This window comes from Sycon ciliatum, chromosome 4 (genome assembly GCF_964019385.1).
Source record: "Sycon ciliatum chromosome 4, ocSycCili1.1, whole genome shotgun sequence".
Taxonomy (NCBI): domain Eukaryota; kingdom Metazoa; phylum Porifera; class Calcarea; order Leucosolenida; family Sycettidae; genus Sycon; species Sycon ciliatum.
The window spans coordinates 27,387,756-27,402,003 of record NC_088646.1 but is presented as its reverse complement, the minus strand read 5'-3'; the positions used below and the strand labels follow the sequence as shown (position 1 = coordinate 27,402,003).

The following is a 14,248-nucleotide window of genomic DNA, read 5'->3' as shown; positions in this document are numbered from 1 at the left end:
GAATGCTTTGACTTTGATGGCTTTCAGCTTCTATTTTTTGAAAAGTAGCGCGCTCACACCAGCTCGCTCACTCTTTTCCTCTTCCATTTTTTAGGGCCATTCTTATTGTTTTGTTTGATAGACGAAGCTTAGGGTCTCTTTGGGTTTGCAACCCTTACCCTCCTGTCAAAAATCATAGTTGCTAGACTGCGACACTTCAGACCAGGTACTATTAGAGCCGCTAATGGACGACGAGCTATTTTCCGCTATCCGGAGCTCAAGCATTTGAGCCGCTAAATGGACGAGACTCCTGGGGTAAAGGATGCAGAGAATGAGGAGAAAACACTCGTATGGAGCAGGGAGTAGGTATTGTACTACTTCCTGGTATGGAGCACTGAGAAGCGGTAAGTCCTAGGGCAATTCTTAGCCAGTAATTACTTTCTCGCCATAATTATGTTCTCGTTTTTCGTGTCTTCTGAAGTTCTGTAATGCCAGTACACTAGCAGTACGACTACACTGTAGGCGAGAGTCCATAAGCCAGAGTGTGCAGCTCTCCATCTATGCAGCATGAACAAATTAATGACAAATTTCCTTTGCCTAAGGGCTGGGTTCCACTGCCGCTCCGCCGCACATCATCCACGGCATGAAGCGTCATCATTACGAGCTGGTCCAGCGAGGCCGCGGCTCATCACCAGCTTTCGCTTCGCTGCTTGATACAAAAAAATGCAAGCCGCGGTCACGGCTTGCATTGTTTCCCGCACTTGATTGTTTTATTCGGGGGAATTTTAGTTCGTTGCACAGGCCAGAACACGAGGATTTTTTTGGATTTCACGCGCCGCAGGCAGGCTAAATGTCATCAAAAACGTCGAGCACGATCTCGGTACCGTGAATGGCGAGTGTCACTGGAACCGCGCCGCTCTGCTGCATGCAGCCAAGTACCGTGGAGCAGCGGAGCTGCGGAGCCGCAGTGGAACCCGGCCCTAACCAAACTTATAGCAATTTGAAAATGTTTGACAATTTTTCATAAAAAACTAGACAACATTGTTCTTCCGAGTGTAGAGTGCCGCTGGCAACTCCATCAATGAGAGCAGGGATAAAGTTTAGAAACCCTTCGAGCGAGAGCGTGTTTTCAAAAAGGAAGCACAAATATGCCGCGTAACTTCCCCTCTAGTATGGCCCCATCAAAGCCACTCGCTGACTACTTACCAGTAAAATGGGGTTGGACGGTTGTCAGATTAGCTGACATGTTTTCTGCCAACACAACCATAAGCAGTTGTCAACTCTCAAGACTAAAAGAGCTTGCGAAGAAAGTGAGAAACCTTGGCTATGAAAGCACATGAAGCGTCAGAACAAAATCGAGCAAACTTGGACCTAGATTACCAGTGTCTGCTCCAGAGCCGGGTCAGTGACCCTGTTTGTGAGTACTTGGACCTTTTGGAAAAATAACACTGGGTTACCTGCGACCCGGTCGGAAGTCCTGTCGAGTACTATAATTTTTTATACTTCGAGGGTATACCGCCACTGACAGGCTGCATACGCTTGCAGATACGTGCGGCCAGAGTGCCCAGTGCGAGTACGTTCATACATGTACATGTACAATTATGTACATCAGGAAGTCGAAAGTAAGTTTACGACTCCCTGACACACAGTAGCCGCACTTGAACGCATCTGGCTCTGGCCCAGTGTTGCAGGAGTTGTGCCAGTTAGACGTGTACCCAGTTTGTGTTAAATCTTAGAGCAGGTACTGCATACCCTATCATATCTGTGGACATGGGTATACAGAGTCAGTGTTGTTGCGTCCCACTCAGCACCCTTCTGGTTCATTTCGGCACCAGCACTCTTTGCGTATGCAGAGTTGAGTAGAGTGCAAGTTCGGACCACAAGTACACTAAAGCAGCTAGTAGCAAACCTAACCTGTGCCGTGATGCACGGCACGTGTGTGCATCTACTTCATCCCTGAGTAACACACCTGGTATATTGTGCACAATAGGGCACAGTAGATAATCAGCATGCATCGCAGTTTTCTGCAACATATTCCTGAAGTCACTTTACACCTCAGAAGAATTGCGTCGCTGACAGGAATTCGATACCGGTTTAGTTTCTCTCTGGGTCATTATGAAGTACCGTATCACCATGGTAATTCCTGGAAATTCGGTGTGTTTTCTGCCTTTTGTTAAACAAGCAGCAATGTGCAACAGAAATTACCATGGTGATACAGTAGATTACCGTGTGAAGCGGTGTGAGATGCAGCAAAGGTGAGCCTGTTACTGTGAGTCTATGCCCTAAACAATAAACTTTGCCGTGGGATGATTATCCTTGGGCTGCACACTCTGCACAATTATTGCTAGGTATATCATTGGTCTTGTTCGGATCGTCCATTACGTTTGCAGCTGTTCAAACTTGTTTTGTTGTCTATTATTTTATTGATTTATTTATTCTACTTGCCTTTCCTATCTTCTTGTGTTTTAGCATTAGGCGATTTGATCGCAGGACAAGAGAGGAGCTGATGGACGATCTCTCCAGTGTCCCCTCTTGGTTCGGAGCAGCGCCGAGTGCTGACGTTGGGACTTGGGTAAGGATGAGTGTGTAACATGTTGCACATGTTCCGTTTGGCGTAGTAATATTTCCACTCTTGATTGTAGCTATGAATGTGACTCTACTTCATGACATGTATGCATACGTCATTTGTACACACTCACAGGCACACACGCATGCGTATCTTTTCGCTGGCTCGCTCTGTTATGATGCTGGTTTTTCCTTTTGCTTGGAGAGAATGTTTTGGACTTGAGAGTTGCAGTTTTGATCTCAACGTCTTGTCATGGTTGGAACTGGTGCCTGGCTGGGGGCTGGGGAGTTTATGCTCCTGTGAATGTAATTGTAACCTCAGGCCAAGGTTACACGTGGTGGCAGCGAATTCGAATTCCACGTCTTGTGAGAGCACGCGTACCAAATTATTTGTGGAAGATTGATCGTGTAGAGATGGCTCAGCAAGGTGGCGCTCCTCCGCCCCCTCCACCACCACCACCGGGCCCAGCGCAACAACCAGCACGTCAACAACAGCAGATGCGGGCATGGGCCACGCCAGAGAAATTCTCTGGCGAGCGCAACGCCGACTGGACATCATGGATTGGCCATTTTCGCCTCGTCGCGAATGCAAACAACTGGACACCGGCAGACCAAGGCAGGTACATTGGGTTGTACCTCACCGGCCACGCACTGTCTTACTTCCAAAGTTTGGAAGCCCATACGAGGACAGGCCCATTCGACCAGCTGCTGCAGGCGTTTGAACAGCGATTCGGCGACGCAAACTTCATCCCCACGTTCAGAGCAGAGCTGCAGTCACGCCGGCAAATTCGTGGCGAGTCCCTGTCGGATTTTGCGGAAGTCGTCCGCAGGCTCAGTAGACGGGCGTACCCCACGGTAGCTGGAGCAGTGCAGGATACCCTGGCGCGCGACACCTTTGTAGCCGGCCTTGACAGCAGGGACCTGCGCCTGCATGTTCGTGGCACGGACCCACCAACATTGGATGATGCACTCCGACGGGCTATGCATTTTCAGTGCATCCTGGAGGCAGACCAGCAGCAGCAGGCAGCTAGCCCAGTTATATGTGCGGTGCAATCTCAGCCCAGTGACCCTACACTCAACGCCCTGCTGTCGAGGATGGCAGCCCTGGAGGACAAGATCTCCAGGCTCACGCTGGAGAGGCCAACTAATCTGCATCGGAGTGGAGATGGTGACACCAAGCGGTGCTATGTGTGCGACAGCACAATGCATTTCGCACCTGACTGTCCGCACCAGAGATACACACCGGCTAACCGTGGTGGTCACCGGGGTCGTGGACGCGGTCGGGGAAACTGAGCGTCGCTGACAGCCAGGGTCCGCCGTCAGCAACCTCCCCAATGGACCCATGTACCGGTAAGCAGAGTGAACCGTGTTCGGTGTGTCATGAGGCTGTCTGCTTACCTACTGAGACAACTTGTCAGGCCTGCACAATTACTCCAGCCGAGTGTCCAGACAGCTCGATTGTCCTGCCTCTGTCGTGTCTTGCAACACAGTCCGACAGCACGGTGCAGATCCAAGGCACGGTCGAGGCTGTACCAGCCAACATGCTTGTGGACACCGGCAGTTGCGTAACGTTGTTGAGCACCAGCTTTGCTAAGTCTCTCTCTCATCACAATGTTCATTTATCTATCTCACCCGTTAATACTGTTCTTAAAGCGGTAAATAATTCTTCTGTCCCTGTGCTCGGGGAAGCTGTCGTATTGTTAGCAACTGGCAAGCTTGCTGTACGCCACAGAGTCATTGTTGCTGACATTATGCCCGATGTGCTAATCGGCATTGACTTCTTGCAATCTCATGGCTGCACAATTGATTTCGGTCGCAACATGCTCGATGCAGGCGGTGTCGATGTACCCCTAGAGCCCACCCATAATGCTAATCCTGTAGTCTGCCGTGTTCATCTTGCTAATTCGGTTACTGTACCAGCGTATACACAAGTCATTGTTCAAGCTCAGCTGCGTACCGATGATAATCATTTACCTAGCTCTGCTGGTTTTGTTTCACCCTCAGAGAAGTTTATTTCCAAGTTTAGCACTGCTATGTCACGTGTGGTGGCTACTCCTGACTCTGCTGGCCGTGTTTGGATTCGCCTACAAAATTTTCTTCCTCATTCCACAACTGTCCCGAAGAATTATCAAATTGCTGAATTTGATTCTGATATTTACATTGACGATGATCTCAATGATTCGCCTACGCATGCTGCCTCTGTTGACGAGCATAGCTGTAGCGCAGTACAGGAAGAGAGCTGCTCACCTTCCGAGCCAGACGATCTATTTGACTTACGTCACCTCGATCCGCAAGCGCAGTCTGCTATAGCTACTGTGCTCAACGACAATGCCGATGTCATCTCGCAGGGACAATTCGACCTTGGGAAGACTGATGTAGTAACACACAACATCCAGACTACATCTGATCAGCCTAAGAGACAGCCACCCCGCCGAATTCCTCTCAGTCAACGAGTCGAGGTAAAGCAGCACGTTGATCAACTGCTTGATCATGAGATTATATCTCCATCCAGAAGCCCTTGGGCTGCTCCGATAGTTGTCGTACGCAAGCCTGACTCTTCTATCCGGCTATGCATCGACTACCGGCAGTTGAACAGTATCACCGAGAAGGATGCCTTTCCCCTTCCTCGTGTGGACGATGCTATCGACGCTATGGCGGGTGCACGCTACTTCTCTACCTTAGATCTCGCAGCTGGCTATTGGCAGGTGGAGATAGATGAAGCTGCCAAAGCTAAGTCGGCGTTTGTGACACCGTTCGGATTATTCGAGTGGAACCGTATGCCGTTCGGCCTGTGTAACGCACCGGCAACTTTTCAACGCCTCATGAACCGGGTCCTTGGTGACCTAGTACCCAATATCTGTCTGGTCTACTTGGACGACATTATCGTGTTCTCATCAACGATTGAGGAACACATGAGTCGTCTGCAAACAATATTCAGTCGTCTTCGTCAAGCTGGCCTCAAGATCAAGCCCAAGAAGTGCTCACTGCTTCAGTCCTCAGTCACGTACCTGGGATTCTTATTCTCAGAGCAAGGTGTGGCACCGGATGCAAGCAAGTTCACGGCTGTTCAAGACTGGTCATCCCCAACATCACTGAAAGAGGTGCGTAGCTTTGTTGGTTTCGCATCGTACTATCGCCGCTTTGTGCCACATTTCTCAGAAATTGTAGAGCCCCTGAACCGTTTGTCCCAGAAGAATGCCACTTTCAACTGGACACATGAGTGTGAACAGGCATTTGCTGAACTGAAGTCCCGACTAGTCAAGTCACCTGTTCTAACATATCCTGATCCTGCAAAGCGCTTCATCCTGGACACTGATGCGTCAGATCTCGCCATGGGAGCTGTTCTCTCGCAAGTCAATAGTCACGGTGAGGAAGTAGTGATTGCCTATGCCAGCAAAGCATTAACGAGATCCCAACGTAACATGGGCAGTACACGCAAGGAGCTGCTTGCTGTTGTCACATTTACTGCACATTTCCGCCATTACCTACTTGGAAATCAGTTCACATTGCGAACTGATCACAAAGCGCTCATCTGGCTACATTCGTTCCGGGAAGTGGACGGTCTTCTAGCCCGGTGGATTGAGCGTTTGGCCGTCTTCGACTACGTCGTCACACATCGGCCCGGGAAGCAGCATGTCAATGCAGACGCCTTGTCAAGACTCCGCTACCACAGCCCGGCTACCGCAACCTCACCGACGCCAACGCCCGAGCAGAGAGTAGGTGAGCAGAATATTGTTGTCAATCACCTGTCTAGCGCTAGTCCTGATAGTAATCCTGTAACAGTCAATGCTGAAGTGTCGCCACCCAATTGGTGTGAGTCTTTCACTGTTGAAGAGTTGCGCAGAGCTCAATTAGAAGATGCAGATGTGAGTACAATGATCGGCTGGCAGGAGGCATTACTTGACAGGCCCCTGCGTAGTGATTCTGCCATGCACGGTGCGTCTATTGCATTGATACGATTATGGAGCCAGTGGAAGCGTCTAAGACTGGTTGATGGAGTGTTGTACCGGGTTTACCACCCCGAGAATAGCGACACACCGTACCTACAATTTGTTGTACCACAGTCTCTGCAATCCCGCATGCTTCAGTCTGTGCATGCTGATGTCTCTGGAAGCCACTTAGGTATTGAGCGAACACAAGACAAGCTTCGCAAGCGGTGTTATTGGCCCTTCATGTCGTCTGCAGTTAGTGAATTTTGCCAAGCATGTGATATTTGTGAGAGCCGCAAAGCACCGCTACCAAAGGCCAAAGCCCCGCTTGTCCAAGACCGCCCATCATTCCCGCTAGAGAAAGTTGCTATTGATATTATGGGCCCACTGCCTACTACGCCTAGCGGTAACAAGTATTTAGTCGTCATTTGTGACTATTTCACTAAGTGGCCAGAAGCGTTTCCTGTACCGAATATTACTGCTGAAACAGTAGCACATGTCCTTGTTGACGGCTTCTTCTGTCGTTATGGTATTCCATACCAGCTGCACTCTGACCGTGGTGCGCAATTTGAGTCGAGGTTATTCCAGCAGATCTGTCAGTTGTTGGATATCAGAAAGTCACGTACAACAGCATACCGGCCCCAGAGTGACGGCTTAGTCGAGAGGATGAATCGCACACTTGAGCAAATGCTGGCTGCTCACGTCGACGACCACCACACCAATTGGGACCGTCATCTGCAACGTTGTCTGCTGGCCTATCGGTCTAGTGTGCACTCCTCGACCAAGGAGACGCCAGCGATGCTCATGTTAGGTCATGAAATACACCTGCCTGTTGATGTGATGTTTCAGTCACCAGACTCTGAGCGCTCCCATGTGAACACGTATGTTATCAACTTACGGCGCAATCTACAACGAGCGTTCACGCATGCCCGTGATGCTGGAGCAACAGCTCAACGACGGCAGAAGGCCCACTATGACAAGCACGCTAAACAACCGAAACTCAACGTTGGTGACATGGTTCGGTTGCATTCTCCTGCCGTCAAACCAGGTACGACTTCCAAGTTCCATCGACCTTGGAAAGGCCCGTACACTGTGCTAGAACGTGTTGACGATGTAGTACTTCGGATAGCTGACAAATCCGGCACGACCCAGACTGTTCACGTTGACCGTCTGAAGGCTTGGACTGGCTCTGATCTGCCTGCAAGTGCCAATGAGCTCGTACCGAACTCGCCTCCGACTTCTATTGCCGACTACATGCCTGATGTTGAGTATAATATGCAACCAGTACCAATCCCGGCTCCAGTGCAGGCGCCACCTGCACCAGTAATTGCTGCTGCGCCGGTGCCGCCACCAGCCGCAGCACTGAATCATGCACCTGTGCCTGTTGTGCACCACTATGATCTGCGGAACCGTGCAAACATTCAGCCGCCAGCAAGGTTTGCTCAGTGAGTGTCTATGACTGTACAGTGTGATTATTGAGAAATTGTACATTCTTAGTTCAGAAATACACATATTTCACACAGTCCTACCTGTTGTTAGGTTAGTATGAATAATGTCGAGCATTTCACTTGCTGTTTCACAGTCCACTTACATAGCATTAGTAGTTTCTAAACTTTCCATTATACCTCACACCGATTAACTACACTTGTACCATACTTGCGCCACACTATTTCACTTTCCAGTATTTAATTTTCTCATGTAGAAAGCTATCACGGATATGCTCTAAGCTTTGTAACTTTCGGTCACTATCGTTCCCTCTGTAACGAGGGGGGAGGTGTAACATGTTGCACATGTTCCGTTTGGCGTAGTAATATTTCCACTCTTGATTGTAGCTATGAATGTGACTCTACTTCATGACATGTATGCATACGTCATTTGTACACACTCACAGGCACACACGCATGCGTATCTTTTCGCTGGCTCGCTCTGTTATGATGCTGGTTTTTCCTTTTGCTTGGAGAGAATGTTTTGGACTTGAGAGTTGCAGTTTTGATCTCAACGTCTTGTCATGGTTGGAACTGGTGCCTGGCTGGGGGCTGGGGAGTTTATGCTCCTGTGAATGTAATTGTAACCTCAGGCCAAGGTTACAAGTGTTCCCTCATGTTTACAAGTTATCCGTTTTGTCCAACACTAACGGTTATATGCAGAATACTGCTGAGTCAAAAATGTGCAACAATCAGCACAAAAACTGACTGATGAGATCATGACATTCAACGACCTGATGCTTAGCTGCATCACGTTTATATCCGTTAGTGTTGGACAAAACGGATAACTCGTAAACTGATGGTCCTCTTTTTCAATTTTAATCCTTGGCTCTCCATCCGAGTTCCCTCGTGTGTGTAGCTATTATTATTTTTTTGGTGACAGTCAATTTTTTCTTCAGACTTTTCCCGTTTGTGTCTTTCCCTCAAACTAGTCAATATTTTTATTTACTTATTTTTTTGCCCAGGGTCTACATTCTACCTTTATTTTACTTAGACTAGGGTTAGCTGTCCGTTTACCAGTACTCATCCACACATATGTGCACATAGGGTCTACACAGAACTCTATCAGTAGATATTTTGTGTATAGGGGGTTGTCTATCCACCGAGATAGCACTATATACTCCCATTCTGTGTGTTCTCTGGTAGCTATGTCCCTTTGAGACTATACGGTGCCAGTGTGGTGACCGAGGTCAGGCCGTGTCTGCACTGGCATCGTCAACTTTGCCTACTGCTACGTGCTCCCCAGTGCTCCATCTGTGTCCTGTAATTTGTTTGGGGAGGGGGGGGGGGGGCAATACCGGTACTTCAGGTGCAGGGGGAATGGGGTGGGGGGACATCATGCCCCCAATGAACCTCTCCAGGCGTTGTTCTGGAGTAGACTAACCATAGGCGGAGTGTACACATGCAGCACATAGTTTGGGAGCTAGAACGCGATCGGACTCAGGTATATTCAAAGGCAGTCTATTGTGATAGTAGTCCTGGACAGATCTCACTATGATGATATAGGTCGTGCCCAGCATCACAATGCCAAACATTATAAATGACTGTTTTTTTGCCTGAGGGGCTAGATGAGCATGCGGCTAGACTGCCGATGGCAACCGACAGGCTCAAGGCTGTGTTGAGACTTCCTGTGAGCGACCCGAGTCAATTGTTTACTCGCCATGACTAGGCATCGCATTGAGCATCGTATGCCCACAAATATATGTCACTGTTCTTAGTCGCACCGGGGGCGCATGCCCGTTTTCAGGAGACTTCTCAAAACACATAAGCCCTGGGTCCTGAAGGTTAGGCCTATTGTTAATCTAAATAGTCCTGGCTACTATCCCGCTGAGTTCACTGACTTTCTACTGAACCCGTATGTATGTGAGGAAAGTACTGTTCTGACCTCAACTGCGGATTTCATCAACTTGGTAGAAGGTTTGCCTGTGCGGGACGATCATTTATAATTGAGTATAGATGTGACAGGCAGGCATAGTGGGATGGTCTAAGACCATGATTGAGAAACAGAGGGTACCAGGTTCAAGTCCTGCTTGGAAGCGGAAGGATTTTTTCCAGCCGTGCTGCGACCCACAGTCAATTGGGAACTCGTGGCCTGGCACGAGGGTAACATGGATGCAGCTAATGGGATTTCGGTCTTTGACCACTTGGTGGTGGGTCTGATCTACTCACCTCCCACCGTTCAGGCGCTGCATCTGCGCCTTTGATCCTAGAGGGTGGTGGCGTTCCCACGGCGGATGCGGAAAACTCGGCTTCCAGCCGAGTCTCACGCGAACCGTGAAATTTATTTATTATAGATGTGACCAGCCTTTACTACACCAACATCCCCAACGAGCTCGGTTGTCGTGGTATATCACACACAGGTGTACAAGGTGGATGCCCCTCGCCCTTCGTACATGGTTATTAACAGCAGTGACTTCCTTGATGTCAGTCATTCGGAAGAAAAATGAGTTCGTGTATGGTAACGATGTGTTTCGGCAGATCCAAGGGACTGCCATGGGTTCGCCTGCAGCAGTGGTCTATGCCGACATTGTTATGCTGTATTTGGAGAAGCGGTACGTTTTGCCGATCTTAGACGGGGAGGGTTTAGAGGTTCAGGTTTATAGACGCTTTATCATTGCATGGTTGCGAAGGTCAAGTTCAGCGCACTTTAGATAGGAATAATAAGTGTTCGGCCCTCAAGTTTTCTCATGAACTGACACATGATGGCATTGATTTCCTGGACACCACAGTTTTCCGTAGTAAGGGATACATGGCGGTGAAGCCTCATTTCAAGGTCACCAATCGTTTCCTGTATCTGCTTGTCGGTAGTAACCACCCCTGTAGTATGGGCAAAGGTGTGTTCACTGGGGAGTTGATCCGTATCCGTCGGTCTTCGACCCTTGACCACCACTACGAAGCTGCTGCCGAGCGGCCGAAGCAGGCTTTCCGGGCCCGTGTATACAAGCGCTCCATCTTTCATCTTTCAGACCCGTACACTAGGAATGGATGCGCAGGGAAGGTATGTTGGTCAAATTGGCATGGGTTTGGGTTATTTCTGTAGTTGTATACAGTGCTCCTCATTGTATTTACCTGGGCCCGGCCTGCTGTCCTTCGCCCGTTGGTCTTGAGGTCCAGGTGTAATACCTCTACCATACAGTCCGGTGGCCAGCGCGGTTGTTGTTACACGGTGGAACATCGGCAAGAGGTTGCTTGCTCGTTTGCCTCATGCTCAGTGTCCTCAGGGAGTTAGTATTTTCCTCCTGTTTGGATTTTGCAGTGTCTATGGTGTCGGTAATTGAGTTTTTGTTCTGTATGCTTTTCTGTGGTGTGTGGCTGTTGTTCACACATCTTTATTTGACTTGCTTCCTGGTGTGGTGTACCTTTTTGTTTTTCTGAGGCGACTGAGGAGGCAGGTTTGGCCCTCGACTCTTTGGGCGCGATCAAAGTTTGTCGGAATCAGCAAGAAAAGGAGCACGGGACAGGACATTGCTGATGCTGGGGCTCACGAAATCAAAACACATCATTTTCGACTTGCAAAACAAACGTCGGTGCGAAAATTCGACATTTTGATGTTCGACAAATGACCAAAGAACCCCGAGCCGAAATTCGGAATGCAAAACCTCACTATTGCGGAGCTTTCCGGAGCTCCGAGCTAGTTGTTGTTTGGAACACAGCAAGAGAACAACATTACATTGGCGATCCATGCCTGACACCCCCAAGGCACTGTCCCCTGTGCCGCCGGGCTGGTGGAGCGACGGACCGATTCTCCAGTGACGGTCGTCGTCCACAAGGCTGTTGGAGTGCGCATCCAAGATGTGCTAGAGCTGTTCAGTGTCGTGCAATGCTATCGCATGAGCTGATTGTTTAGTAACTGGTGGTGTTAGTGGACAGTATAGCGTAACTTGTAGTTCCTTGGTCTTTCTCTTTTGTATAAACAAACTAGTAAGCTAACGATAAACTAGTTACACTGAGACAATTCGACAGGCACAAATTACAACAAAATCACATGCAAAATGTGCTTTCACTTTTACTACTGCTCGTTGTGTGACAACCACCATCATCAGTGTGCGCATTGCGCCTGGTTTGGTGCATGCCTGGTGGAATATGACATAGCGGCTGATGCAGTGGGCACGTCAGGTAACACCTAACGCATTGAAAATGACTCAACTATTACTTGGTTCGATTGCAACAAACCTAATGATAGTGGTACCGAAACATTCGGGTAACCGGAGTAAGTGCCAATTGATATTTTTGGCTCCAGTCAGTAAAGTAATTCAATTGCAATACAATTATATACGTACGGTGGAACTCACTTAGTACGTACCCGGGTAAGACATACACCTGCATAGCACGATCCTCTTTTGTCGCACGGATTTTCCTCCCATAAGCGCATATTCAGATGTGTACGGATACCTTCTGTTCATGTGATTCATTGTCGCTGTGTTACTGTATGCAGATCTCACTCAGCTCTGCTCTCCGAGCATTCTGCATCCAACACGACTTCCCGAAAGGTATGTATGGTGGCTAATAAATAATGCGAGAGTCTTTACAGATTCCAGTGCTCTCATGCCTTTTGCAAGTTCCGTTTGTAAGTCAAATGGAACATGGTTTGTGGTCAATACTTCAGCAGTAGTGGTGCGAGAATATTCGGGTGTCAAATTGCTCGGAATTGATGTATGATAACGGAGAATATACCAACATGTGAATCACTTGGAGATATGGTTTGCCAGGTTCTGTTCACACTCACTAGGCTAGACCCTCTCGAATATTGTACAACAGTTTTGGCCCAGGAGTGGTAAAGGGCACGGGGCAAGCTATGTCGGGACCTGCTGTAAAGTCCGCCATACACGAGCAGTACGTCTTATCGGATGGGATATACCCCTGATATTGCTGATAATGAATGGCCCAGTTTCATTGTACTGCTGTCCGCGATAGTATATCCTTAGTGGCATTGTTAACTTCTCATTGCTTGTGGGGACGCATGGATCATACGTCCACCCAACACCTGCCAATCGGAACCCACCGACAACGCTGTCGGTTGGGTTGGACCACAATCGGTTGGTTTTTGAGTCCAAGATGCCGCCTAGGTAGCACACAGCATTGCTAATCTGATTTTAAATTAGCTGCGCAAATCCTGGCATACTGCCCGTAAATGCATCTAACTCCCAGGGTACTTATGAGTTTTTAGGTCTATGTGGTACTTGTGTCGCATTGGCAGCCACTGTTCCGTTCTGTATTTTCTGGTCTATGTGTCGTTGAATCTCCACAGAAAATGTGCTCGCGCATTAGAAGGAGGTGAAAGATGCACCTGCAGGAGAATACATGCTTAAGAGAAGGCAGAAACATGCCCGGATCCACCAGAACTAGTGCTGGCAAGTCAACAGAGGCGAGTACTGATAATGTTCCAGATTGTGGTAGGATCACGTAAGCAAAATTGACACTGGGAGGCACGGCGGTGGGTCAGCTCATGGCCAGCGCCAGCTCCAGTGGATATCACGTGCATCCAGTTCTAGTACTATAGTATGACTGCTACAAAGTAGTGCGGCCCAAATAGAACTCGGGTCAGGTGCCGAAGAACTGGGGGGTGGGGGGCATGTATCAATAGAGAGGTTAAGATGCACGTTATTTCCGACGTGACGCGCAATTTCACGTCAAATTTGGCGTAAAACTCCAAATTTCGACGCGAGCAGCAGGTCACTCGCGTTGATTTTTCGACGTGCGAGCCAAATAACGCGAGATGAACTTTCGCGTCACGTCAGAAATAACGTGCATCTTAACCTCTCTAATGAATGGTAATAACTCCGGAAATCATGCTGGTGTATCGAGGGCGTGGGCCAATGAAGTGCTGGATTGATGGTGGACGACTGTACTGCAATCTTGGCTGGTCCCACTATCGCAGAGACAGCACTTCCTGGTGCAACCACCCTATCCTGCAATCTATATAATAATTGTTATAAGAGATTTGTGTGAACGATTTTAGCATGATGCAAGTCAGCTTATTGTGCTGGGGGCCTGGCTATATGTCACTATAGCTTTTTATAGACTCGATCACCGCATTACGCTGCCTTGCGTTGACTTGATTGAGCACTCTTTTTGGTTAGTGTCAAAGGTATATGTAATATGTATCTGCCTTCGTGCAAAGCTCTCTTTGTGCGTGTCTTGCAGATAGCTCGCTGACTTTGATGCTTTGAGCCATTTTCAAATTGCTTTTTTTGTTCATTTCATATAGACCGTATTGCCATTTGTTTAACCTCCCGCTCTGAGCTCCACTGATGGGACCTAAAAAAGGCTGAAACAGCTGTCTGGAGATTG

General features: G+C 48.6%; 1 protein-coding gene across 3 annotated transcripts; it reads left to right on the top strand.

Annotated features, from left to right (window-relative positions):
• Window positions 1–38: 38 nt before the first annotated feature.
• On the top strand, window positions 39–13,519 carry LOC135815389 (uncharacterized). 3 transcript variants are annotated; one of them, XM_065328681.1, is made up of 5 exons: window positions 39–383; window positions 2,165–2,234; window positions 2,449–2,551; window positions 12,393–12,447; window positions 13,206–13,519. In XM_065328681.1, exons 1-5 carry the CDS (start codon window positions 302–304, stop codon window positions 13,223–13,225), a joined length of 330 nt encoding a protein of 109 aa, XP_065184753.1. In that variant the 5' UTR covers window positions 39–301; the 3' UTR covers window positions 13,226–13,519. The 3 variants fall into 3 exon arrangements, 1 of the variants encoding a protein (XP_065184753.1); XR_010553286.1 differs by lacking the exon at window positions 2,165–2,234 and having other exon boundaries at window positions 50–383; XR_010553287.1 differs by lacking the exons at window positions 2,165–2,234; window positions 12,393–12,447; window positions 13,206–13,519 and adding an exon at window positions 10,436–11,072 and having other exon boundaries at window positions 51–383.
• Window positions 13,520–14,248: the final 729 nt, after the last annotated feature.

Bases quoted from the DNA above. Each gene is read 5' to 3' on its own strand.
- LOC135815389 (XM_065328681.1), top strand. From the start codon at position 302: ATGCAGAGAATGAGGAGAAAACACTCGTATGGAGCAGGGAGTAGGTAT. The intron at 2,552-12,392 runs GTAAGGATGAGT...TACTGTATGCAG, and splicing joins GTGCTGACGTTGGGACTTGG to ATCTCACTCAGCTCTGCTCT. The intron at 12,448-13,205 runs GTATGTATGGTG...GAATCTCCACAG, and splicing joins CCAACACGACTTCCCGAAAG to AAAATGTGCTCGCGCATTAG.